Source organism: Salvelinus fontinalis, chromosome 15 (assembly GCF_029448725.1).
Source record: "Salvelinus fontinalis isolate EN_2023a chromosome 15, ASM2944872v1, whole genome shotgun sequence".
In the NCBI taxonomy this organism is placed as follows: Eukaryota; Metazoa; Chordata; class Actinopteri; order Salmoniformes; family Salmonidae; genus Salvelinus; species Salvelinus fontinalis.
The window spans coordinates 4,021,149-4,048,742 of NC_074679.1; the positions used below are offsets into that span (position 1 = coordinate 4,021,149).

The window sequence follows — 27,594 nt, forward strand, 5'->3', positions numbered from 1 at the left end:
ATCCAAATGAAACAAACATTTCATTTTGAGCAAGCACTTATGTTTTATTTCAATCAAATCAATAAAACATTTCACAAGATAAAATATATATAATATAGTACATTTGACTTTGATGATCACATTTTGATTGATAAAACTAACCGATGAAAAATAAAATATCTACTTCCAGCATCAAGGAGCAGCTGGTGAACCTATAAAAGTGTTATCATTTAAAAAGACAGACCCACAAACACATAACTTAATGTTCTGTAAATATATTAACATTTTTACTAGTTCAAATTCATAAGCATACAACAGAAAACAAACCCCCCCCCCCCCCCCCCCCCACCTCTCCGTCAGAAGTACCTGTAACTAACCCGATGATCATCAAAACAGTGACAACACATTGTACAGTGTGTGTTTATTCATACAAGGCTAATCTAGGTTGATTCACAATGAGTCTTTTAATCTTCTATTGATCACGGACAAAGCGCTGTGTGTGCGTAAATAGACTGGTTCTGAGCCTCTGCACCATACAGTCACGTGACCAGAGAGGGTCTATGTCTGATGCAGTCAAAAATGAAGGCTGTTCCAAATAGCATCCTAATCACCGGATTAGAGGGATATGAGACCCATAGGGCTCTGGTCTAAAGTAGTGCACTATATAGGGAATAGGGCTCTGGTCTAAAGAAGTGCACTATGCAGGGAATAGGGTGCTATTTCAGAAATGGCCAGTTGACTGGCAGTAGCTAGGTAGGTTGACCTGTAAGACAAATAAAAACATGATCATTTGGTTCCCATTTGACCCGTATGATATTGACAGATGGGGAGACAAAAACATGATGAACCGGAGAAAAAAAAGACAAAAAAATTATGTCCATGTATATTAATAGTGAGAGCTCCAATTGCCAGAGACGGAGGAAGCTCAGGGGACTGTTCCAAATGGCACCCTATTCCCTACATAGTGCACTCCTGTCGACCAGAGCCCTATTCCCTACATAGTGCACTCCTGTCAACCAGAGCCCTATTCCCTACATAGTGCACTCCTGTCGACCAGAGCCCTATTCCCTACATAGTGCACTCCTGTCGACCAGAGCCCTATTCCCTACACAGTGCACTCCTGTCGACCAGAGCCCTATTCCCTACACAGTGAAATCCTGTCAACCAGAGCCCTATTCCCTACATAGTGCACTCCTGTCGACCAGAGCCCTATTGGAATCCTATGGCTCCCAGTCAAAATGAATTCTCCATATAAGGACATTCAGGAAGCAAACTTTGTTCTAGAAAAACAAGTCGTAGCTCAGTGAAGAGGAAGGGACATCGATCCTCGTTAGCGTTAACAACGCCATGCCATGTTACTGGAGTGAAAATGTCATATATCTGCCTATTGATACTGACAAAGAAAACAGCAACATGTCTCCTCATCATGGAATTGATAAGTTCGCAAAAAAAAAAAAAAAAAAGGGCAAAATTTGTCCTTTTCTGCCCTGGCTAACAACACATCACCCATAACAAAGACATACCATTACATGGAACGACATCAGGTTTAGGGTCAAAGGTTGAACAGGAGGTCTAGCGCAGAGCCTTGGTGATAAACACAGGTCTATTTCAACGTTGATTGGTCTAAACCATAAAGGGTCCATCTCTTAGAGAAGCCGTAGTAGCGACAACATAAAAATAACCCAAGGCACGCAAGTATTCCCTTTAGTTTACAGAGCGGTGCAAGGCAAAAACAGACAAGAGACTAAATAATACAAAAACTTTAACCTTATCTAACAAATCCTTGGTCTGAGAAAGAGCATAGTACTGTATGGTGGAGGAGGGGGTCAGAGAGAGGGAGAGGGGGTCAGAGAGAGTGAGAGGGGGTCAGAGAGAGGGAGAGGGTGTCAGAGAGGGAAAGGGGGTCAGAGAGAGGGGGTCAGAGAGGGAAAGGGGGTCAGAGAGAGGGGGTCAGAGAGAGTGAGAGGGGGTCAGAGAGAGGGAGAGGGGGTCAGAGAGAGTGAGGGGTCAGAGAGAGGGAGAGGGGGTCAGAGAGAGGGAGAGGGGGTCAGAGAGTGAGAGGGGGTCAGAGAGAGTGAGAGGGGGTCAGAGAGAGTGAGAGGGGGTCAGAGAGAGGGAGAGGGGGTCAGAGAGAGTGAGAGGGGGTCAGAGAGAGTGAGAGGGGGTCAGAGAGTGAGAGGGGGTCAGAGAGTGAGAGGGGGTCAGAGAGGGGGGGGGGGGGTGAGAGAGAGGGAGAGGGGGTCAGAGAGAGGGAGAGGGGGTCAGAGAGAGGGAGAGGGGGTCAGAGAGAGGGAGAGGGGGTCAGAGAGAGGGAGAGGGGGTCAGAGAGAGGGAGAGGGGGTCAGAGAGAGGGAGAGGGGGTCAGAGAGAGGGAGAGGGGGTCAGAGAGAGGGAGAGGGGGTCAGAGAGAGGGAGAGGGGGTCAGAGAGAGGGAGAGGGGGTCAGAGAGGGAGGGAGGTGATAGTACTGTATGGGGGGAGGGGTCAGAGAGAGAGGGAGGGGTCAGAGAGAGATATAGCATAGTACTGTATGGAGGAGGGGTCAGAGAGAGATATAGCATAGTACTGTATGGGGGGAGGGGTCAGAGAGAGGGGGAGGGGTCCGAGAGAGAGGGAGGGGTCAGAGAGAGAGGGATGGGTCAGAGAGAGGGAGAGGGGGTCAGAGAGAGATATAGCATAGTACTGTATGGTGGGAGGGGTCAGAGAGAGATATAGCATAGTACTGTATGGGGGGAGGGGTCAGAGAGAGAGGGAGGGGTCCGAGAGAGAGGGAGGGGTCAGAGAGAGAGGGATGGGTCAGAGAGAGGGAGAGGGGGTCAGAGAGAGATATAGCATAGTACTGTATGGGGGGAGGGGTCAGAGAGAGAGGGAGGGGTCCGAGAGAGAGGGAGGGGTCAGAGAGAGAGGGATGGGTCAGAGAGAGGGAGAGGGGGTCAGAGAGAGATATAGCATAGTACTGTATGGTGGGAGGGGTCAGAGAGAGATATAGCATAGTACTGTATGGTGGGAGGGGTCAGAGAGAGAAAGGGAGGGGTCAGAGAGAGATATAGCATAGTACTGTATGGTGGGAGGGGTCAGAGAGAGAAAGGGAGGGGTCAGAGAGAGATATAGCATAGTACTGTATGGTGGGAGGGGTCAGAGAGAGAAAGGGAGGGGTCAGAGAGAGATATAGCATAGTACTGTATGGTGGGAGGGGTCAGAGAGAGAAAGGGAGGGGTCAGAGAGAGATATAGCATAGTACTGTATGGTGGGAGGGGTCAGAGAGAGAAAGGGAGGGGTCAGAGAGAGAGGGATGGGTCAGAGAGAGGGAGAGGGGGTCAGAGAGAGATATAGCATAGTACTGTATGGTGGGAGGGGTCAGAGAGAGATATAGCATAGTACTGTATGGTGGGAGGGGTCAGAGAGAGAAAGGGAGGGGTCAGAGAGAGATATAGCATAGTACTGTGTGGTGGGAGGGGTCAGAGAGAGAAAGGGAGGGGTCAGAGAGAGATATAGCATAGTACTGTATGGTGGGAGGGGTCAGAGAGAGACACAGCTTAGGTCTTGTTCCAGCGTGCATGGTGGTGGTAGTAAAAGGTCCAGCCAATCAGAGAGACAGTCCTGTCAGGAAGTGCAGCCAATCAGTGTCTCAGTGCAGGAAGCGGATGCTCATCTTCTGTTCAACATCTACCTTCTCCAGAACCTGAGGAGGAACAGCGTCAGTCATTATCCTCAACATCTACCTTCTCCAGAACCTGAGGAGGAACAGCGTCAGTCATTATCCTCAACATCTACCTTCTCCAGAACCTGAGGAGGAACAGCTTCAGTCATTATCCTCAACATCTACCTTCTCCAGAACCTGAGGAGGAACAGCTTCAGTCATTATCCTCAACATCTACCTTCTCCAGAACCTGAGGAGGAACAGCGTCAGTCATTATCCTCAACATCTACCTTCTCCAGAACCTGAGGAGGAACAGCGTCAGTCATTATCCTCAACATCCTGGTATTACTTGTCTCTATATTCCGCCTACTGCTGGCAGCACCGTTTTACCAAGTCAAACTCTGGGTATATGTACATGTCCTTGGCAAGTAACGGTGATTCTAATTCTGATTTATTACCATCGACATTACATTAGCCGTCAACATTGCATTACAGTTGACTGTGCATGTCAAAGCAAAAGCCAAGTCATGAAGTTGAAGGAACTGTCCGTAGAGGTCAGAGACAGGAATGTGTCGAGGCACAGATCTGGGGAAGGGGGTACCATAACATTTTCGCAGCATTAAAGGTCCCCAGGAACACAGTGGTCTCCATCATTCTTAAATGGAAGAAGTTTGGAACCAACAAGACTCTTCCTAGAGCTGGCCGCCCGGCCAACCTGAGCAATCAGTGGAGGAGGGCCTTGATCAGGGAGGTGACCAAGAACCCGATGGTCACTCTGACAGAGCTCCAGAGTTCCTCTGTGGAGATGGGAGAACCTTCCAGAAGGACAACCATCTCTGCAGCACTCCACCAATCAGACCTTTAAGGTAGAGTGGCCAGACAGTGCCTTTTACTGAGAAGAGGCCTCCATGACAGCCCGTTTGGAGTTTTCCAAAAGGCACCAAAAAGACTCTCAGACCATGAGAAACAAGATCCTCTGGTCTGATGAAACCAAGATTGAACTCTTTGGCCTGAATGCCAAGCGTCACGTCTGGAGGAAACCTGGCACCATCCCTACCGTGATGCATGATGGTGGCAGCATCATGCTGTGGGGATGTTTTTCAGCTGCAGGGACTGGGAGACTAGTCAGGATTGAGGGGAAGTTGAACAGAGCAAAGTACAGAGAGATCCCTGATGAAAACCTGCTCCAGAGCGCTCAGGACCTCAGCCTGGGGTGAAGGTTCATCTTTCAACAGGACAACGACCCTAAGCACACAGCCAAAATGCAGTAGTGGCTTCGGGTCAATTCTCTGAATGTCCTTGAGTTGCCCAGCCAGAGTCCGGACTTGAACCCGATCAAACATCTCTGGAGAGACCTGAAAATAGCTGTGCAGCGACGCTCCCCATCCAACCTGACAGAGCTTGAGAGGATCTGCAGAGAAGAATGGGAGAAACTCCCCAAATACAAGTGTGCCAAGCTTGTAGTGTCATACCACTTTGTGACATCCGGTTTGGAGCGAGCGGTCGCATTTGCATTCGCTCTGCAGGTAGTATAACTTTTCATTACATTTCATTACATTTCATTATAGTGCAACGGTTTAATTTGTCTAACCTTAGCAATTTCTTCTTAGCTAGCTACTTAGCCGTCTGTGTATAAAAGATAATTGCGTAATTATCGTATTTCGTCGTCTATCGTAGTCCACACTGCTATCTGCCCAGCAGCTAGCAAACGTCCACCGTCTACCGAATAGTAGTATAACTTTTCATTACATTTCATTATAGTACAACGGTCTGATTTTCATTTTCATTACAGTACAACGGTTTGATTTGTTTGATCTTAGCTAGCTACATAGCCGTCTTTGCATCAAACATAATTGTGTAGTTATTGAGGTTCGCCAGCCAGCTATTTTCGCCCTAACGTAACGCAACGTAGCCAACACTGCTAGCTAGCCAGCTTGCCACCGAATAGCAGCATTGTAGAAACGAGTGCATTACAACGGAACGACTTGATCAGTGTAGTGTTGGCTGACTACACAGTTGTCTTTGCTACCTTTGATTTGTATTTGTTCGATCTTAGCTAGCTACTTAGCTGGCTACATAGCCGTCTTTGTATCGGTGATAATTGTGTAGTTATCAAGGTTCGCTGAGGTCCGCTAGCCAGGTATTCTCGCCCTAACGTAACGTAACGTAGTCAACCCTGCTAGCTAGCCAGCTAGCCACCGATTAGCAGCACTGTAGAAACGATTACATTACAACGGAACGACTTGACTTGTGTAGTGTTAGCTAGCTACATAGTTTTCTTTGCTATCTTTGTATCTAAGATAATTGTGTAGCTTTGAGTAATTATCGGTTAGCTAGCCAGCTATTTTTCGCCTGCCGCGCTGCCGTCCTCCTACCTAGCCAACACTGCTAGCTAGCCAACTTCTACCGAATAGCAGCACTGTAGAAACTTACATTACAACGGAACGACTTGATTAGCGTAGTGTTAGCTAGTTGTCTTTGCTGTCCTTGTATCCATGATAATTGTGTAGTTTAGAGAAATTTAGTGAAATTGTCGAGGTTACCTAGCCAGCTTCACTTTCAACAACGTAGCCACTGCTAGCCAGGCTACTTCACCAGCCAGCAGTACTATATCATTTTAGTCAATAAGATCTTGTATTTTATTTTTATTTTTTTTGCAACGTAAGCTTAACTTTCTGAACATTCGAGACGTGTAGCCCACTTGTCATTCTAATCTCCTTTGCATTAGCGTAGCCTCTTCTGTAGCCTGTCAACCATGTGTCTGTCTATCCCTGTTCTCTCCTCTCTGCACAGACCATACAAACGCTTCACACCGCGTGGCCGCGCCCACCCTAACCTGGTGGTCCCAGCCCGCACGACCCACGTGGAGTTCCAGGTCTCCGGTAGCCTCTGGAACTGCCGATCTGCGGCCAACAAGGCAGAGCTCATCTCAGCCTATGCGTCCCTCCAGTCCCTCGACTTCTTGGCACTGACGGAAACATGGCTCACCACAGATAACACTGCTACTCCTACTGCTCTCTCTTCGTCTGCCCACGTGTTCTCGCACACCCCGAGACCTTCTGGTCAGCGGGGTGGTGGCACCGGGATCCTCATCTCTCCCAAGTGGTCATTCTCTCTTTCTCCCCTTACCCATCTGTCTATCGCCTCCTTTGAATTCCATGCTGTCACAGTTACCAGCCCTTTCAAGCTTAACATCCTTATCATTTATCGCCCTCCAGGTTCCCTTGGAGAGTTCATCAATGAGCTTGATGCCTTGATAAGCTCCTTTCCTGAGGACGGCTCACCTCTCACAGTTCTGGGTGACTTTAACCTCCCCATGTCTACCTTTGACTCATTCCTCTCTGCCTCCTTCTTTCCACTCCTCTCCTCTTTTGACCTCACCCTCTCACCTTCCCCCCCTACTCACAAGGCAGGCAATATGCTTGACCTCATCTTTACTAGATGCTGTTCTTCCACTAACCTCATTGCAACTCCCCTCCAAGTCTCCGACCACTACCTTGTATCCTTTTCCCTCTCGCTCTCATCCAACACTTCCCACACTGCCCCTACTCGGATGGTATCGCGCCGTCCCAACCTCCGCTCTCTCTCCCCCGCTACTCTCTCCTCTTCCATCCTATCATCTCTTCCCTCTGCCCAAACCTTCTCCAACCTATCTCCTGATTCTGCCTCCTCAACCCTCCTCTCCTCCCTTTCTGCATCCTTTGACTCTCTATGTCCCCTATCCTCCAGGCCGGCTCGGTCCTCCCCTCCCGCTCCGTGGCTCGACGACTCATTGCGAGCTCACAGAACAGGGCTCCGGGCAGCCGAGCGGAAATGGAGGAAAACTCGCCTCCCTGCGGACCTGGCATCCTTTCACTCCCTCCTCTCTACATTTTCCTCTTCTGTCTCTGCTGCTAAAGCCACTTTCTACCACTCTAAATTCCAAGCATCTGCCTCTAACCCTAGGAAGCTCTTTGCCACCTTCTCCTCCCTCCTGAATCCTCCCCCCCCCCCCCCCCCCCCCCCTCCTCCCTCTCTGCAGACGACTTCGTCAACCATTTTGAAAAGAAGGTCGACGACATCCGATCCTCGTTTGCTAAGTCAAACGACACCGCTGGTTCTGCTCACACTGCCCAACCCTGTGCTTTGACCTCTTTCTCCCCTCTCTCTCCAGATGAAATCTCGCGTCTTGTGACGGCCGGCCGCCCAACAACCTGCCCGCTTGACCCTATCCCCTCCTCTCTTCTCCAGACCATTTCCGGAGACCTTCTACCTTACCTCACCTCGCTCATCAACTCATCCTTGACCGCTGGCTACGTCCCTTCCGTCTTCAAGAGAGCGAGAGTTGCACCCCTTCTGAAAAAACCTACACTCGATCCCTCCGATGTCAACAACTACAGACCAATATCCCTTCTTTCTTTTCTCTCCAAAAATCTTGAACGTGCCGTCCTTGGCCAGCTCTCCTGCTATCTCTCTCAGAATGACCTTCTTGATCCAAATCAGTCAGGTTTCAAGACTAGTCACTCAACTGAGACTGCTCTTCTCTGTATCACGGAGGCGCTCCGCACTGCTAAAGCTAACTCTCTTTCCTCTGCTCTCATCCTTCTAGACCTATCGGCTGCCTTCGATACTGTGAACCATCAGATCCTCCTCTCCACCCTCTCCGAGTTGGGCATCTCCGGCGCGGCCCACGCTTGGATTGCGTCCTACCTGACAGGTCGCTCCTACCAGGTGGCGTGGCGAGAATCTGTCTCCTCACCACGCGCTCTCACCACTGGTGTCCCCCAGGGCTCTGTTCTAGGCCCTCTCCTATTCTCGCTATACACCAAGTCACTTGGCTCTGTCATAACCTCACATGGTCTCTCCTATCATTGCTATGCAGACGACACACAATTAATCTTCTCCTTTCCCCCTTCTGATGACCAGGCGGCGAATCGCATCTCTGCATGTCTGGCAGACATATCAGTGTGGATGACGGATCACCACCTCAAGCTGAACCTCGGCAAGACGGAGCTGCTCTTCCTCCCGGGGAAGGACTGTCCGTTCCATGATCTCGCCATCACGGTTGACAACTCCATTGTGTCCTCCTCCCAGAGCGCTAAGAACCTTGGCGTGATCCTGGACAACACCCTGTCGTTCTCCACCAACATCAAGGCGGTGGCCCGTTCCTGTAGGTTCATGCTCTACAACATCCGCAGAGTACGACCCTGCCTCACACAGGAAGCGGCGCAGGTCCTAATCCAGGCCCTTGTCATCTCCCGTCTGGATTACTGCAACTCGCTGTTGGCTGGGCTCCCTGCCTGTGCCATTAAACCCCTACAACTCATCCAGAACGCCGCAGCCCGTCTGGTGTTCAACCTTCCCAAGTTCTCTCACGTCACCCCGCTCCTCCGCTCTCTCCACTGGCTTCCAGTTGAAGCTCGCATCCGCTACAAGACCATGGTGCTTGCCTACGGAGCTGTGAGGGGAACGGCACCTCAGTACCTTCAGGCTCTGATCAGGCCCTACACCCAAACAAGGGCACTGCGTTCATCCACCTCTGGCCTGCTCGCCTCCCTACCACTGAGGAAGTACAGTTCCCGCTCAGCCCAGTCAAAACTGTTCGCTGCTCTGGCACCCCAATGGTGGAACAAACTCCCTCACGACGCCAGGACAGCGGAGTCAATCACCACCTTCCGGAGACACCTGAAACCCCACCTCTTCAAGGAATACCTAGGATAGGATAAAGCAATCCTTCTGCCCCCCCCCCCCCCCCCCCCTTAAAAGATTTAGATGCACTATTGTAAAGTGGCTGTTCCACTGGATGTCATAAGGTGAATGCACCAATTTGTAAGTCGCTCTGGATAAGAGCGTCTGCTAAATGACTTAAATGTAAATGTAAATACCCAAAGAGACTCAAGGCTGTAATCGCTGCCAAAGGTGCTTCAACAAAGTACTGAGTAAAGGGTCTGAATACTTATGTAATATTTTCATTTTTTATCCCCCCCTCAAAAAAATACTTGTTTTTGCTTTGTAATTATGGGGTATTGTGTGTAGATTGATGAGGGGAAAAACAGTTTAATACATTTTAGGAATAAGGTTGTAACGTAACAAAATGTGGAAAAAGTCAAATGGGATTGAATGCACTAACTGAACAAATATCAACTGACTTGGCTCACTTCTACAAAGTCAGTACTGTAGAACAACATAATGTATATTCCAGGTTAGTATTAGGTAATGTCCCCCCGGCCCAAACATAAATATGTTGTAAGTTTCCAACCTTGATGAACTCATTAAAGGAAATGGAGTTGTCTCCGTTCTGGTCGGCCTCCTGGATGGTCCTATCAGCGATGCTGCCCAGCTGCTCGTCAGAGATGTTCACACCAACCATCATCCTAAGAACCTGGAATAAACAAGTTCACACCAACCATCATCCTAAGAACCCGGAATAAATCACATTCACATCAACCGTCATCCTAAGAACCTGGAATAAATCACATTCACACCAACCATCATCCTAAGAACCTGGAATAAATCACATTCACATCAACCATCATCCTAAGAACCTGGAATAAATCACATTCACATCAACCATCATCCTAAGAACCTGGAATAAAATCATGTTCACACCAACCATCATCCTAAGAACCTGGAATAAATCACATTCACACCAACCATCATCCTAAGAACCTGGAATAAATCACGTTCACATCAACCATCATCCTAAGAACCTGGAATAAATCACGTTCACACCAACCATCATCCTAAGAACCTGGAATAAAATCACGTCAACGTTCGCTAGGGTCTAAAGTTGACCGTTTTCTTAACAGCAGAGTTGTAAAGTACAAGAGAACATCCTAAATGTACTATACATAAAATGACAAATAATGAGTATAAGTGAGAGAAGAAGAAAAAATACTTCAATGTGCTGGTAACATGAAGGGTACAAAAAAATGATTCAGGCTTGAAGTTATGTGTTAATAAGCTCTAAAAAGGCACGTTCATGGCGTCACGAACAACGGTTAGGCAGCAATGTTGTTTGCAAAACAAGAGATCAGTTTTCACTGAGTCATTGGACCCTGAGATTACAGTGATTGTAGGTCACATGCCAGACCAGTCACACAGAGAAGAGCAAGGGTGTATTAATTTATTTCAAAAGGTTATTGGACAAATTGAGGTAGGTCCCTCCCTGTTTTCTTCTGTTTGGTTCCTGGTAAAAACACCCCAGGTGTCATAGGGCACTGCACAGCCAATGACATGGAATACACAGGAACTAGGATGGGGACAATGTAGTATGACAAAAACATTTAGTTGGGGTTGGAAATTTACACAATTGTCTACTGTCCAGGGCAAATTCCCCTCTCCTTCTCAATGCCAAATACACTTTGAAATTCACATAATAAAGTATATCCTGAGCAGCAGGTCTCCTGATAAATAAATACTTTCCTCCTTGTCCGTCTGTGTATTAATTTGAATAGGCTCAAATTACACCATGACATGAGGAACAAACCTAAGGACAAATTCTCTCTCTGCCTAAGATCTTGATATTCAGCTCTAGGGTCATTTCCTTCACCAGGGGGACAGATACCTCATCCATGTGTCCCCTTGATGCAAACTCTTAACATCAAACTACTCCACAACATTCAAGCCCTGGTTGTTGAATGAGAAAATGGTGTTGAGGTCTGATATCAAGAGATTAAAGGTCCCCCACACCCCCCCAAAAAAACTAAGATTTCTAGTGGGAGAACCACAAGAGTGTGTAATTTTAACCCTGCCTCTATTCTCACCTGTAGCAGCTCGTCACGGGAGATCTTATCATCTCTGTCCAGGTCATACAGCTGGAAAGCAACTGGAGGGGGGGGGGGGGGACAAGAGACAGGAGAAAGGGGTTTGAGGTCAAATAATCGTTTTTAAAATACATTTATATCCATCAGATTGGGGAAGAAGAGCCAGTTGGTATATAGTATTCTATAGTACAGTTAACCAACAACCTGTTGGTATATAGTATTCTATAGTACAGTTAACCAACAACCTGTTGGTATATAGTATTCTATAGTACAGTTAACCAACAACCTGTTGGTATATAGTATTCTATAGTACAGTTAACCAGCAACCTGTTGGTATATAGTATTCTATAGTACAGTTAACCAGCAACCTGTTGGTATATAGTATTCTATAGTACAGTTAACCAACAACCTGTTGGTATATAGTATTCTATAGTACAGTTAACCAACAACCTGTTGGTATATAGTATTCTATAGTACAGTTAACCAACAACCTGTTGGTATATAGTATTCTATAGTACAGTTAACCAGCAACCTGTTGGTATATAGTATTCTATAGTACAGTTAACCAGCAACCTGTTGGTATATAGTATTCTATAGTACAGTTAACCAGCAACCTGTTGGTATATAGTATTCTATAGTACAGTTAACCAGCAACCTGTTGGTATATAGTATTCTATAGTACAGTTAACCAACAACCTGTTGGTATATAGTATTCTATAGTACAGTTAACCAACAACCTGTTGGTATATAGTATTCTATAGTACAGTTAACCAGCAACCTGTTGGTATATAGTATTCTATAGTACAGTTAACCAGCAACCTGTTGGTATATAGTATTCTATAGTACAGTTAACCAGCAACCTGTTGGTATATAGTATTCTATAGTACAGTTAACCAACAACCTGTCGGTATATAGTATTCTATAGTACAGTTAACCAGCAACCTGTTGGTATATAGTATTCTATAGTACAGTTAACCAGCAACCTGTTGGTATATAGTATTCTATAGTACAGTTAACCAACAACCTGTTGGTATATAGTATTCTATAGTACAGTTAACCAGCAACCTGTTGGTATATAGTATTCTATAGTACAGTTAACCAGCAACCTGTTGGTATATAGTATTCTATAGTACCGTTAACCAGCAACCTGTTGGTATATAGTATTCTATAGTACAGTTAACCAGCAACCTGTTGGTATATAGTATTCTATAGTACAGTTAACCAACAACCTGTTGGTATATAGTATTCTATAGTACAGTTAACCAACAACCTGTTGGTATATAGTATTCTATAGTACAGTTAACCAGCAACCTGTTGGTATATAGTATTCTATAGTACAGTTAACCAGCAACCTGTTGGTATATAGTATTCTATAGTACAGTTAACCAACAACCTGTTGGTATATAGTATTCTATAGTACAGTTAACCAGCAACCTGTTGGTATATAGTATTCTATAGTACAGTTAACCAGCAACCTGTTGGTATATACCGTAATTGCTGGACTATTAAGCGCACCTGAATATAAGCCGTACCCACTGAATTTTTTACAAATATGTATTTTGTACATAAATAAACCGCACATGTCTATAAGCCGCAAGTGCCTACCGGTACATTGAAACAAATTAACTTTACACAGCCTTTAAACGAAACACGGCTTGTAACAGAAATAAATAGGCTTTAAACGAAACACGGCTTGTAACAAAAATAAAAAATAAATAGCAGTAAACAGTAGCCTACCAAGAAAGTCAAACTTCATTGCGGTGGCGATTGTTTTGGCTTTCAGTCGGATCAGTTCCAACGTCTTATCATCGACTCATTAAGGCTCCCGTGCAGCAGCTCTATTTCCTTTTCCAACAGCCAGATCCATCGCCTTCAAATTGAAAGCTGCATCACATGCATTTCTCCGTTTCTTTGCCATGATGAGGGTGACAAAATGACTACGGTAATCAGAATGATGGCAAGTTTGAGCGCGCTCGATTTACGTCACATTATGTGACGGTGCTCAGTTTTTGGGCGGCATGAATCTTGTGAAAAAAAAAAAAAAAAAACACAAATTAGCCGCGTCATTGTATAAATCGCGAGGTTCATAGCGTGGGAAAAAAGTAGCGGCTTATAGTCCGGAAATTACGGTAGTCCCTTTTTCAGGACCCTGTCTTTCAAAGATAATTAGCAAAAATCCAAATAACTTCACAGATCTTCATTGTAAAGGGTTTAAACACTGTTTCCCATGCTTGTTCAATGAACCATAGACAATTAATGAATATGCACCTGTGGAACGGTCGTTAAGAGCAGCTTACAGACGGTAGGCAATTAAGGTCAAACTTATGAAAACTTAGGACACTAAAGAGGCCTTTCTACTGACTCTGAAAAACACCAAAAGAAAGATGCCCAGGGTCTCTGCTCATCTGCGTGAACGTGCCTTAGGCATGCTGCAAGGAGGCATGAGGACTGCAGATGTGGCCAGGGCAATAAATTGCAATGTCCGTACTGTGAAACGCCTAAGACAGCGCTACAGGGAGACAGGACGGACAGCTGATCATCCTCGCAGTGGCAGACCACGTGTAACAACACCTGCACAGGATCGGTACATCTGAACATCACACCTGCGGGAGAGGTACAGGATGGCAACAACAACTGCCCGAGTTACACCAGGAACGCACAATCCCTCCATCAGTGCTCAGACTGTCCGCAATAGGCTGAGAGAGGCCTTGTAGGCCTGTTGTCAGGCAGGTCCTCAGACATCACTGGCAACAATGTCGCTGGACCAGACAGGACTGGCAAAGTGTGGTCTTCACTGACGAGTCACGGTTTTGTCTCACCAGGGGTGATGGTCGGATTCGCGTTTATTGTCGAAGGAATGAGCGTTACACCAAGGCCTGTACTCTGGAGCGGGATCGATTTAGAGGTGGAGGGTCTGTCATGGTCTGGGGCGGTGTGTCACAGCATCATCGGACTGAGCTTGTTGTCATTGCAGGCAATCTCAACGCTGTGTGTTCCATTCCCCCCAGAAATGTCCGGGAACTTGCAGGTGCCTTGGTGGAAGAGTGGGGTAACATCTCACAGCAAGAACTGGCAAATATGGTGCAGTCCACAAGGAGGAGATGCCATATCAGACACTAACTGTTACTTGTGATTTTGAACCCCCCCTTTGTTCAGGGACACATTATTCCATTTCTGTTAGTCATGTCTGTGGAACTTGTTCAGTTTATGTCTCAGTTGTTGAATCGTGTTATGTTTTAGTTTTTTTACCCCTTTTTTTCTCCCCAATTTCATGGTATCCAATTGGTAGTTACATTCTTGTCTCATCACTGCAACTCCCGTACGGACTCGGGGAGAGGCGAAGGTCGAGAGCCATGCGTCTTCCGAAACACAACCCAACCAAGCCACACTGCTTCTTGACACAACGCCCACTTAACCCGGGGAGCCAGCCACACCAATGTGTCGGAGGAAACACCGTACACCTGGCTACCTTTGGTCAGCGTGCACTGCGCCCGGCCCGCCACAGGAGTCGCTAGTGCACGATGAGACAAGGATATCCCTTCCGGCCAAACCCTCCCTAACTCGGACGACGCCGGGCCAATTGTGCGTCGCCCCATGGACCTCCCTGTCGCGACAGAGCCTGGACTCAAACCCAGAAACTCGTGGCACAGCTAACACTGCGATGCAGTGTCTTAGACCACTGCGCCACCCGGGAGGCCTGAATCGTGTTATGTTCATACAAATATTTACCCGTTAAGTTTGCTGAAAATAAACGCAGTTGACAGTGAGAGGACATTTCTTTTTTTTTTGCTGAGTTTAGTACTCTATAGGAAATTGTCAACTGATCTGGCCTGGGTCGCAGATCCGTTTGTGCTGTCTTGACTCCTCGTCACGCATCATTTATTGTCAAGACAGCACAAACAGATCTGGGACTCAGGCTAGGACCCCCCACCCTCTGATTAGACTTACAGAGCAGCTTATTGATTCTGCTGTTGAGAGGTTCAGAGGCAGTGGGGTCCTTGTTCTTCTCGTTGTCTTCTATAGGACGGAAGTGAGCCAGGGTCCTCATGAAGCCCCTGAAGTTCACCTGGTCCTCCCTGAGAAGAAACCACACGGCCGGGACAACAACAAATTACATCAACCAACCAGAGGAGGCCTTCATAGAGACCGAGGATATATCTCTATTTTTAATCTGTATAATTTTGCTGAATAGACACACAGGAAAAACAGGTCATTCACATGATTGGTCATGACTTGAGGTCAGAGCACCTTAGACCAATGCTACCTTCTAATATCAGGCCGTTCATTGTGGCCCACATGACTAGAGCTGTGGTGGTCATGATTCCCCCCCTCCTTTCCCCCAGCCGGTAACTGCCGGTCTCACGGTAATTGACCGTTAAACTAACAAACATTTAGCATCTCCAGACTTCCACACACAGCCTACAAGCCACTGATGCAGACCTTTGGAACATCTTACTTTTTTTTTATTTTTAAAGTATAATAAATCTATTTAATATAGCCTACACCATCCCCAACAACGCAATGATTTATTTTAGACAGGTCTAAAGAAACTTTAAGAAATGAAGAAAATGTAGTCTATTTCAGAAGAACAGAATAGCATACTCTGAGTTGTCCTGATGTTAGGGTCCTGATCTGGCTATGCCATACGGCTGTGGGGCTACACTAGTTCATTTAGCAGACGGTAATTCCAAGCAAATCTTGTGGCATTATTTTCTAGTAAGAACAATACAATGTGAACATGGCTGAATAAAATAGTTTTCCTGAGAGAGTGCGCAAGTGCGTCTATTCCGTGTTGAGCAATTAACAATGTCAGGTTTTGAAACTGGTCCTTCTATAGGCTTAAATTACAGTTTATTATTTATTATTATTATTTATTACTAGTTGTGATAGAGACCTTAGGACATTAGACTGACCAGGTGACGCGAGGTGAACGCTATGATCCCTTATTGATGTCACTTGTTAAATCCACTTCAATTCAGTGTAGATGAAGGGGAGGAGACGGGTTAAATATTTGTTTTTATTTTTTATTATTTAAACTTGAGACAATTGAGAATGTGTGCCATTCAGAGTGTGAATGGGCAAGACAACAGATTTAAGTGCCTTTTAACAGGGAATAAAGCCCTGAGTACCAGAACATTAGGATCTGATGGAGGGACAATAGAGCCCTGAGTAGCAGGCCATTAGGACCTGATGGAGGGACAATAGAGCCCTGAGTACCAGGCCATTAGGACCTGATGGAGGGACAATAGAGCCCTGAGTACCAGGCCATTAGGACCTGATGGAGGGACAATAGAGCCCTGAGTACCAGGCCATTAGGACCTGATGGAGGGACAATAGAGCCCTGAGTACCAGGCCATTAGGACCTGATGGAGGGACAATAGAGCCCTGAGTACCAGGCCTTTAGGACCTGATGGAGGGACAATAGAGCCCTGAGTACCAGGTCATTAGAACCTGATGGAGGGACAGTAGAGCCCTGAGTACCAGACCATTAGGACCTGATGGAGGGACAATAGAGCCCTGAGTACCAGGCCATTAGGACCTGATGGAGAGACAATTGAGCCCTGAGTACCAGGCCATTAGGACCTGATGGAGAGACAATTGAGCCCTGAGTACCAGGCCATTAGGACCTGATGGAGAGACAATAGAGCCCTGAGTACCAGGTCATTAGGATCTGATGGAGGGACAATAGAGCCCTGAGTACCAGGCCATTAGGACCTAATGGAGGGACAATAGAGCCCTGAGTACCAGGCCATTAGGACCTGATGGAGGGACAATAGAGCCCTGAGTACCAGGCCATTAGTACCTCATGGAGGGACAATAAAGCATACCAGGCCAATAGCGACTGGCCGTTAGCAAGCTTGGTAGGCTACTAATGACCATCAGAGCACCGTTTTGGAGAAGCCTAGTTACTGTGACTCAATGGTCACATGGAATTTGACTGAGGTCATGACTGTTATAAAGCCACAGCTAAAATTAAGTTGTCTACACACTGTTCGTTTTGGGATTGTAATGACATAAGTCTATCCAAGGCATGTTGTCGAAAAACACAAAACTTTCATATGAATTTCAAAGACCAGCACAACCGGTCATACACACTTAAACTTAAGAAAATTCATTACAATATAAAATACAGTGTTAAACGTAGACTCAAACAAAGGAATGGTTCACTGTATGTTTAACGTACATGACTAAATGGTTTGTTCTTGTGGTGAGTGACTTGAGTCAAAGCTATGTGCATCTTTAAAAGACATCAGTGAAGGACACAGAGATGACTCACCCCTCAGGAAAGAAGGCATTGATGATTCTGTCTCCCAGAGGATTGATAGCCAACTCTGGGATCCGCTGGAAATCTTCCCGACTTCACAAACAACAGGAGAGGAGAGGAGAGGAGGAGAGGAGGAAAGGAGGAAAGGAGAGGAGGAAAGGAGAGGAGGAAAGGAGAGAAGGGAGGGGAGAGAAGGGAGGGGAGGAAAGGAGGGGAGGAAAGGAAAGGTGAAGGGAAGAAAGGAAAGGAGAAGGGAGGAAAGGAAAGGTGAAGGGAGGAAAGGTGAAGGGAGGAAAGGAAAGGAGTTAGAATTTACTCAATGACAACAAAGGGAACTTTGGACTATTTTCCAAGGCTACGTTTACACAGGCAGCCCAATTCCCCCCCCCCCCCAACTAGTTTATTTTTATTTTATTTTTTTAAATAATTTTTTCCCCTTTTCTCCCCAATTTTCGTGGTATCCAATCACAACTCCCGTACGGGCTCGGGAGAGACGAAGGTCGAAAGCCATGCGTCCCCCGAAGCACAACCCAACCAAGCCGCACTGCTTCTTTAACACAGCGCGCCTCCAACCCGGAAGCCAGCCGCACCAATGTGTCGGAGGAAACACCGTGCACCTGGCCCCCTTGGTTAGCGCGCACTGTGCCCGGCCCGCCTGGAGCGCGATGAGACAAGGATATCCCTACCGGCCAAACCCTCCCTAACCCGGACGACGCTAAGCCAATTGGGCGTCGCCCCATGGACCTCCCGGTCGCGGCCGGCTGCGACAGAGCCTGGGCGCGAACCCAGAGACTCTGGTGGCGCAGCTAGCGCTGCGATGCAGTGCTCTAGACCACTGCGCCACCGGGGAGGCCCCTCTAATAGGTATTTTTGACCAATCACATCAGATCTTTTTCAGTGCTGATCAGAATTGGGATGCCTGTTTAAACGCAGCCTATGAGTTTGACCCCACTTCCAATCACACACTATGGATCACAGACCAGCGGACATATAATCACTGATATGACACTTGGTAATGTCTTGTTGAAATGATATGATGACACTCTGGGTAATGTCTTGTTGAAATGATATGACACTCTGGGTAATGTCTTGTTGAAATGATATGATGACACTCTGGGTAATGTCTTGTTGAAATGATATGATGACACTCTGGGTAATGTCTTGTTGAAATGATATGACACTCTGGGTAATGTCTTGTTGAAATGATATGACACTCTGGGTAATGTCTTGTTGAAATGATATGATGACACTCTGGGTAATGTCTTGTTGAAATGATATGATGACACTCTGGGTAATGTCTTGTTGATATGATATGATGACACTCTGGGTAATGTCTTGTTGATATGATATGATGACACTCTGGGTAATGTCTTGTTGAAATGATATGATGACACTCTGGGTAATGTCTTGTTGATATGATATGATGACACTCTGGGTAATGTCTTGTTGATATGATGACACTGGGTAATGTCTTGTTGATATGATATGATGACACTCTGGGTAATGTCTTGTTGAAATGATGACACTCTGGGTAATGTCTTGTTGAAATGATATGATGACACTCTGGGTAATGTCTTGTTGAAATGATATGATGACACTCTGGGTAATGTCTTGTTGATATGATGACACTCTGGGTAATGTCTTGTTGATATGATGACACTCTGGGTAATGTCTTGTTGATATGATATGATGACACTCTGGGTAATGTCTTGTTGATATGATATGATGACACTCTGGGTAATGTCTTGTTGAAATGATATGATGACACTCTGGGTAATGTCTTGTTGATATGATGACACTCTGGGTAATGTCTTGTTGATATGATGACACTCTGGGTAATGTCTTGTTGATATGATATGATGACACTCTGGGTAATGTCTTGTTGAAATGATGACACTCTGGGTAATGTCTTGTTGAAATGATATGATGACACTCTGGGTAATGTCTTGTTGAAATGATATGACACTCTGGGTAATGTCTTGTTGAAATGATGACACTCTGGGTAATGTCTTGTTGATATGATATGAATGACTCTGGGTAATGTCTTGTTGAAATGATATGATGACACTCTGGGTAATGTCTTGTTGAAATGATGACACTCTGGGTAATGTCTTGTTGAAATGAAATGATGACACTCTGGGTAATGTCTTGTTGAAATGAAATGATGACACTCTGGGTAATGTCTTGTTGAAATGATATGATGACACTCTGGGTAATGTCTTGTTGAAATGATGACACTGAGTAATGTCTTGTTGAAATGATATGACACTCTGGGTAATGTCTTGTTGAAATGATATGATGACACTCTGGGTAATGTCTTGTTGATATGATATGACACTCTGGGTAATGTCTTGTTGAAATGATATGATGACACTCTGGGTAATGTCTTGTTGATATGATGACACTCTGGGTAATGTCTTGTTGATATGATATGATGACACTCTGGGTAATGTCTTGTTGATATGATATGATGACACTCTGGGTAATGTCTTGTTGAAATGATATGATGACACTCTGGGTAATGTCTTGTTGATATGATATGATGACACTCTGGGTAATGTCTTGTTGAAATGATATGATGACACTCTGGGTAATGTCTTGTTGAAATGATATGATGACACTCTGGGTAATGTCTTGTTGATATGATATGACACTCTGGGTAATGTCTTGTTGAAATGATATGATGACACTGGGTAATGTCTTGTTGATATGATGACACTCTGGGTAATGTCTTGTTGATATGATATGATGACACTCTGGGTAATGTCTTGTTGAAATGATATGATGACACTCTGGGTAATGTCTTGTTGAAATGATATGATGACACTCTGGGTAATGTCTTGTTGAAATGATATGATGACACTCTGGGTAATGTCTTGTTGATATGATGACACTCTGGGTAATGTCTTGTTGATATGATGACACTCTGGGTAATGTCTTGTTGATATGATATGAATGACTCTGGGTAATGTCTTGTTGAAATGATATGATGACACTCCGGGTAATGTCTTGTTGAAATGATGACACTCTGGGTAATGTCTTGTTGATATGATATGATGACACTCTGGGTAATGTCTTGTTGAAATGATATGATGACACTCTGGGTAATGTCTTGTTGAAATGATATGAATGACACTCTGGGTAATGTCTTGTTGATATGATATGAATGACACTCTGGGTAATGTCTTGTTGAAATGATATGAATGACACTCTGGGTAATGTCTTGTTAAAATGATATGATGACACTGGGTAATGTCTTGTTGATATGATATGATGACACTCTGGGTAATGTCTTGTTGAAATGATGACACTCTGGGTAATGTCTTGTTGATATGATATGATGACACTGGGTAATGTCTTGTTGAAATGATATGATGACACTCTGGGTAATGTCTTGTTGAAATGATGACACTCTGGGTAATGTCTTGTTGAAATGATAAGATGACACTCTGGGTAATGTCTTGTTGAAATGATATGATGACACTCTGGGTAATGTCTTGTTGAAATGATGACACTCTGGGTAATGTCTTGTTGAAATGATGACACTCTGGGTAATGTCTTGTTGAAATGATGACACTCTGGGTAATGTCTTGTTGAAATGATATGATGACACTCTGGGTAATGTCTTGTTGAAATGATATGATGACACACTGGGTAATGTCTTGTTGAAATGATATGATGACACTGGGTAATGTCTTGTTGATATGATATGATGACACTCTGGGTAATGTCTTGTTGAAATGATATGAATGACACTCTGGGTAATGTCTTGTTGAAATGATGACACTATGGGTAATGTCTTGTTGATATGATATGATGACACTCTGGGTAATGTCTTGTTGAAATGATGACACTCTGGGTAATGTCTTGTTGAAATGATATGATGACACTCTGGGTAATGTCTTGTTGAAATGATATGATGACACTCTGGGTAATGTCTTGTTGAAATGATATGATGACACTCTGGGTAATGTCTTGTTGAAATGATATGATGACACTCTGGGTAATGTCTTGTTGAAATGATATGAATGACACTCTGGGTAATGTCTTGTTGAAATGATATGAATGACACTCTGGGTAATGTCTTGTTGAAATGATATGAATGACACTCTGGGTAATGTCTTGTTGAAATGATATGAATGACACTCTGGGTAATGTCTTGTTGAAATGATATGAATGACACTCTGGGTAATGTCTTGTTGATATGATATGAATGACACTCTGGGTAATGTCTTGTTGAAATGATATGAATGACACTCTGGGTAATGTCTTGTTGATATGATATGAATGACACTCTGGGTAATGTCTTGTTGAAATTATATCTCACTGCTAGCTCCACTGCATACCCCAATACAGACTGCATGCTAGCTCCACTGCATACCCCAATACAGACTGCATGCTAACTCCACTGCATACCCCAATACAGTCTGCATGCTAACTCCAAAGCATACCCCAATAGAGACTGCATGCTAACTCCACTGCATACCCCAATAGACTGCATGCTAGCTCCACTGCATACCCCAATACAGACTGCATCCTAGCTCCACTGTACACCCCAATACAGACTGCATGCTAGCTCCACTGCATACCCCAATACAGACTGCATGCTAGCTCCACTGCATACCCCAATACAGACTGCATGCTAGCTCCACTGCATACCCCAATACAGACTGCATGCTAGCTCCACTGCATACCCCAATACAGACTGCATGCTAGCTCCACTGCATACCCCAATACAGACTGCATGCTAGCCCCACTGCATACCCCAATACAGACAGCATGCTAGCTCCACTGTATACCCCAATATAGACTGCATGCTAGCTCCACTGCATACCCCAATACAGACTGCATGCTAGCTCCACTGCATACCCCAATACAGACTGGATGCTAGCTCCACTGCATAACCCAATACAGACTGCATACTAGCCCCACTGCATACCCCAATACAGACTGCATGCTAACTCCACTGCATACCCCAATACAGACTGCATGCTAATTCCACTGCATACCCCAATACAGACTGCATCCTAGCTCCACTGCATACCCCAATACAGACTGCATGCAAGCTCCACTGTATACCCCAATACAGACTGCATGCTAGCCCCACTGCATACCCCAATACAGACTGCATGCTAACTCCACTGTATACCCCAATATAGACTGCATGCTAGCTCCACTGCATACCCCAATACAGACAGCATGCTAGCTCCACTGCATACCCCAATACAGACTGCATGCTAGCTCCACTGCATACCCCAATACAGACAGCATCCTAGCTCCACTGTACACCCCAATACAGACTACATGCTAGCTCCACTGTATACCCCAATACAGACTGCATGCTAGCCCCACTGCATACCCCAATACAGACTGCATGCTAGCTCCACTGCATACCCCAATACAGACAGCATCCTAGCTCCACTGTACACCCCAATACAGACTGCATGCTAGCTCCACTGTATACCCAAATACAGACTGCATGCTAGCTCCACTGCATACCCCAATACAGACTGCATGCTAGCTCCACTGCATACCCCAATACAGACTGCATGCTAGCTCCACTGACGTGTACATGACGTGGCAACAGATGAATGATGAAGACAAGTCACCTTGGATTCACCAGAACAGCTTTAAAAATCAGGCCCAGCCCCACTGTATATCCCAAAACAGACTGCATGCTTCATTGAGAGGACACAGAAAACCCACACTTGTTGTGTGTAAACAGACAAAGTGGTGCGGTTACATGTCAGTATTATATCTGGTTAACGACCGCCCACCCAGCTTTATAGTCAGTAGTGACGTCATTTCACTGACAGACTGGATTAAATGGGGTCAATGTGTGGCTGGAATCCAGGGAGGTTTCTCTCTGCATAGTGGGTGAAAACTATGGAGCGTAGGCCACTCAGAGAGAGAGAGAACAGAGCTGGAGTTGAACTGTGACGGGATTAAAAAGTGACTGTTTGTTTTTCCTCTGAAGGGCAGCGAGCAATTGAGAACTCAGAGGTCAATCACACTGTCTTCCATGTCTATTTGCAATGTAGTGTTTATTGGCCGTGACTCACACATGCACTAGATGGGGAAATAAAGGACTACATAGTGAGGTCTGTGGCAACACAAATGCTGCTGTTTATATCGGAAACAGTCTTGTCAGTTTTTAGACTCAGGTCAAAACAATCTGGTTCTTCTAGACACAGCTTACCCAGTGACACACACACACACATACCACTAGTATGGGTAGTAGGGTACCGTAGGTAACGCCCGAGCAAAGAGTGATGCATCTTGGGAAGCCTCTCTGAACCAAAGGAGTAGTGTGTTCGCAGACCAGAGGTCGAAGCGACAGACTTCAGAATCACATCGGCTCAGAACAGTCTGTACTTACACGGCCACTTTGAAGTAAGGGAAATGGACACGTGCCTCTAATCGATATTCTCTGGCATGGAGGCCTACTGTGTTCTTACACAACATTGCCAAGTTGGCTCTGATGGTCACAGAGAAGTCATGTGGGGGACGGAAGGGCAATCGTGAACACAGTCAAGTAAATGTCTAACAGCTGTCTCACGTCCTCGTTACTCTCTTCGTTTGTTGTTGACTACATTCCATAACCGATAGAACAGCAGCTATTGCCATAAATCAACCATTTACCATTGGACAAACACCATTAGCTCTCATTTAAATGAATCGTAAATCATTAATGCCTCCCAGGGATGGGAATTCCTAGGAACCTCGCCGTAGGATATTATCACCATACTTAGGTGCTGATACGCTATGAATTATGATTCTACACGTACAGTGTGACTCTCCACCCACAAATAGCGACTCTCCACCCACAAATAGCGACTCTCCACCCACAAATAGCGACTCTCCACCCACAAATAGCGACTCTCCACCCACAAATAGCGACTCTCCACCCACAAATAGCGACTCTCCACCCACAAATAGCGACTCTCCACCCACAAATAGCGACTCTCCACCCACAAATAGCGACTCTCCACCCACAAATAGCGACTCTCCACCCACAAATAGCGACTCTCCACCCACAAATAGCGACTCTCCACCCACAAATAGCGACTCTCCACGAACAGTTATTCTATATGTAGTGCGATTCTATATGAATTGCGATTCTATACTGCGATTTGATGTTCCAAACATATTCCTCACTATATCTGCTGTAGAGAGACCATAAGAAAACAAAAATAAGGTAATAAGTGCTGAAAACATGTCTCACTATTTAAAAAGATGGAGCAAGCTATAGGATTAAACAAGCTATAGGATTAAAAATAGCTGAGTTTTGGCTAACACTACCTAAAGTTGCAAAATATATATACATTTTAAAATGATATTTGGAGTCAAATATCATCCAAAAATAATATTGCAACTATGTTTTTTTTCCCTCCATCACTAATGCCTCCCACAGAGAGTCAGAGGACATCACAAGTCCCCCTTTTCCACCTTTCTGTGTCAGCCTATTGTGTCGTGGCTATGACTTGAGTATTTGGCTGGAAGTCTGAGGGTGTGTTTGTAAATTCAATCTGGAGTGCAAGAGAGCGTTCAGAGCGCACACTGGGCGCTCTGGCCGAGGATTAGGGTTGATCCGATCGTTCTGACCTCACAACGGCAGTCAAGCACCCAAGCTAACTGGCCAACGTTGGCTAGCTACTTCCAGACACAAAATGAGAGAACACCTCACTCTGACCATTATACTCCCCCTAGCAGAGCTGGTTAGGCTGTTTTCATGTTATCCAGAGCGTTGGTAAATGTGCTGCTGACAACAATTAAAAAAAAAAAAATTTGCCCGACGTTTACTGACACCGGCCATATTCAACAGGTGTTGAGCGTTCGTAATTTCATCAGTTATTCTGCCCTCTGGCACACTCAGATGAGAGTGCTCTGACATCGGAGGAGCTAACCAGAGCGAATTTACAAACGCACCCTGAGTGTTTCATCAAGCTTGTTGTCTGTCTGTCTGTCTGTCTGTCTGTCTGTCTGTCTGTCTGTCTGTCTGTGTGTGTGTGTCTGTGTGTGTGTGGCGCTGCTGTCTGTACCCGAGCGTGCCGTTCTCTCCTTTGTCCAAGCTGGTGAAGCGACTGTAGAGCCGTGTGATCTGGCTGTGGGAAACTGTAAAGGAACACAACGTTAGTGGCAGGATTGTCGGGATCACGCTTTTAAAAAAGGCCTCAGGTCTCAATGTACAAACAACATTTCTACACAGGACGACGATAATGTAAAGGAGTAGGAGATTGATAGCTTGTCCATACTTTGTTTCATTGTTGTGATCCACTGGACTAACACACATGTAGTGTTTTAGTAGAGCTTTCTCTGGTTACAATAATGACATGACCTTACTCAAGTCACAGAACAGGAAACCCAAAACTCACCGTCACCAGGCATAACATACCACAACACCAATGTACAAAACACGACATGACCAAAAGTATGTGGACACCTGCTCGTCCAACATCTCATTCAAAAATCATGGGTGTTAATATGGAGTTGGTCCCCCCCCTTTGCTGCTACAACAGCCTCCACTCTTCTGGGAAGGCTTTCCACTAGATGTTGGAATATTGCTGTGGGGGACTTGCTTCCATTCAGCCACGAGCATTAGTGAGGACGGGCACTGAAACAGGAAAGGGCCTTCCTCAAACTGTTGCCAAAAAGTTGGCTGCACAGAATCATCTAGAATGTCATTGTATGCTGTAGTGTTATGATTTCCCTTCACTGGAACTAAGGGGCCCGAACCATGAAAAACAGCCCCAGACCATTATTCCTCCTCCACCAAACTTTACAGTTGGCACTATGCATTGGGGCAGGTGGTGTTCTCCAACCCCAGATTCGTCTGTCGGAGTGGCAGATGGTGAAGTGTGATTCATCACTCCAGAGAACACTTTTCCACTGCCGTCCAATGGCGGCAAGCTTTATACACCCCTCCAGCTGACACTTGGCATTGAGCATGGTGATCTTAGGCTCGTGTGCGACTGTTCGGCCATGGAAACCCATTTCATGAAGCTCCCGACTAACAGTTCTTGTGTTGACATTGCTTCCAGAAGCAGTTTGGAAGGTGGTAATGAGTGTTGCAACCGAGGACAGACTTCTTCTTTTTTTACGACCTACATGCTTCAGCACTCGGTGGTCCAGTTCTGTGAGATTGTGTTACCTACCACTTAGGTCTTTGCTCCTTGACGTTTCCACTTCACAATAACAGCACTTACAGCTGACCGGGGAAGCTCTAGTAGGGAAGAAATTTGACAAACTGACTTGATGGAAATGTGTTCATCCTATGACGGGAGCTCTTCAGTAAGGCCATTCTACTGCCAATGTTTACCTATAGAGATTGGATGGCTGTGTGCTCGATTTAATACACCTGTCAGCAACGGGTGTGGCTGAAATAGTCGAATCCACTATTTTGAAGGGGTGTCCACATACTTTTGTATATATAGTTTAGCTAGTTATGTGAAATAACGTGCTTTGATTTGACAAGATAGTGAGTTTGTCATTAACGGCTAGTTGTCCCCCCCCCCCCCCCCCCACACACACACACACGCTTTGGTAAAAGCGGAGAACTCAACTCACAGCCTGTCTCCTTCTTGATTTCTTCAATCTCCTCTTCTCTCAGTAATGTCGATGCTCTGGATCCCATTGTAAAGTCCTTCCTTCACAACAAAAGCTAAAAAAATGCCTAGCTACGCTAACAAGTTGTTTGACGCGGTTTCGAAGAGATTTGTTAGCTAACGTTAGCTGATTCGTGCTAGCTTGCGGAAGAAAAATAAAATAAAAAATGGGACACACGAAGCAAGCTAGCAATTTCGTAACGTTTTGATCGTCTACGTTGAATCCAACTGTCTACCGTTAATAATTCGGTTGTAATCGTTATGATTATTCCGAGTTAGCCTGGGGAAACAGCTGACCGGAGAGCTGTCAGTTTGCCCTGTTCAACACTATGGAGGGGATTGGGGGGTCACGTCTGCTGCC

The 27,594-nt window shown here is 45.5% G+C and overlaps 1 protein-coding gene across 2 annotated transcripts; it reads right to left on the reverse strand.

The window, feature by feature from the left end:
• Positions 1 to 18: 18 nt before the first annotated feature.
• On the reverse strand, positions 19 to 27,594 carry LOC129811287 (calcineurin B homologous protein 1-like). Of its 2 annotated transcripts, none has more exons than XM_055862466.1 (7): positions 27,196 to 27,594; positions 25,671 to 25,743; positions 17,641 to 17,721; positions 15,312 to 15,439; positions 11,364 to 11,425; positions 9,857 to 9,979; positions 19 to 3,920 (listed from the first exon to the last, which is right to left on the reverse strand). In XM_055862466.1, exons 1-7 carry the CDS (start codon positions 27,260 to 27,262, stop codon positions 3,885 to 3,887), a joined length of 570 nt encoding a protein of 189 aa, XP_055718441.1. In that variant the 5' UTR covers positions 27,263 to 27,594; the 3' UTR covers positions 19 to 3,884. The 2 variants fall into 2 exon arrangements, with proteins under 2 accessions (XP_055718441.1, XP_055718440.1); XM_055862465.1 differs by having other exon boundaries at positions 19 to 3,660; positions 27,196 to 27,592.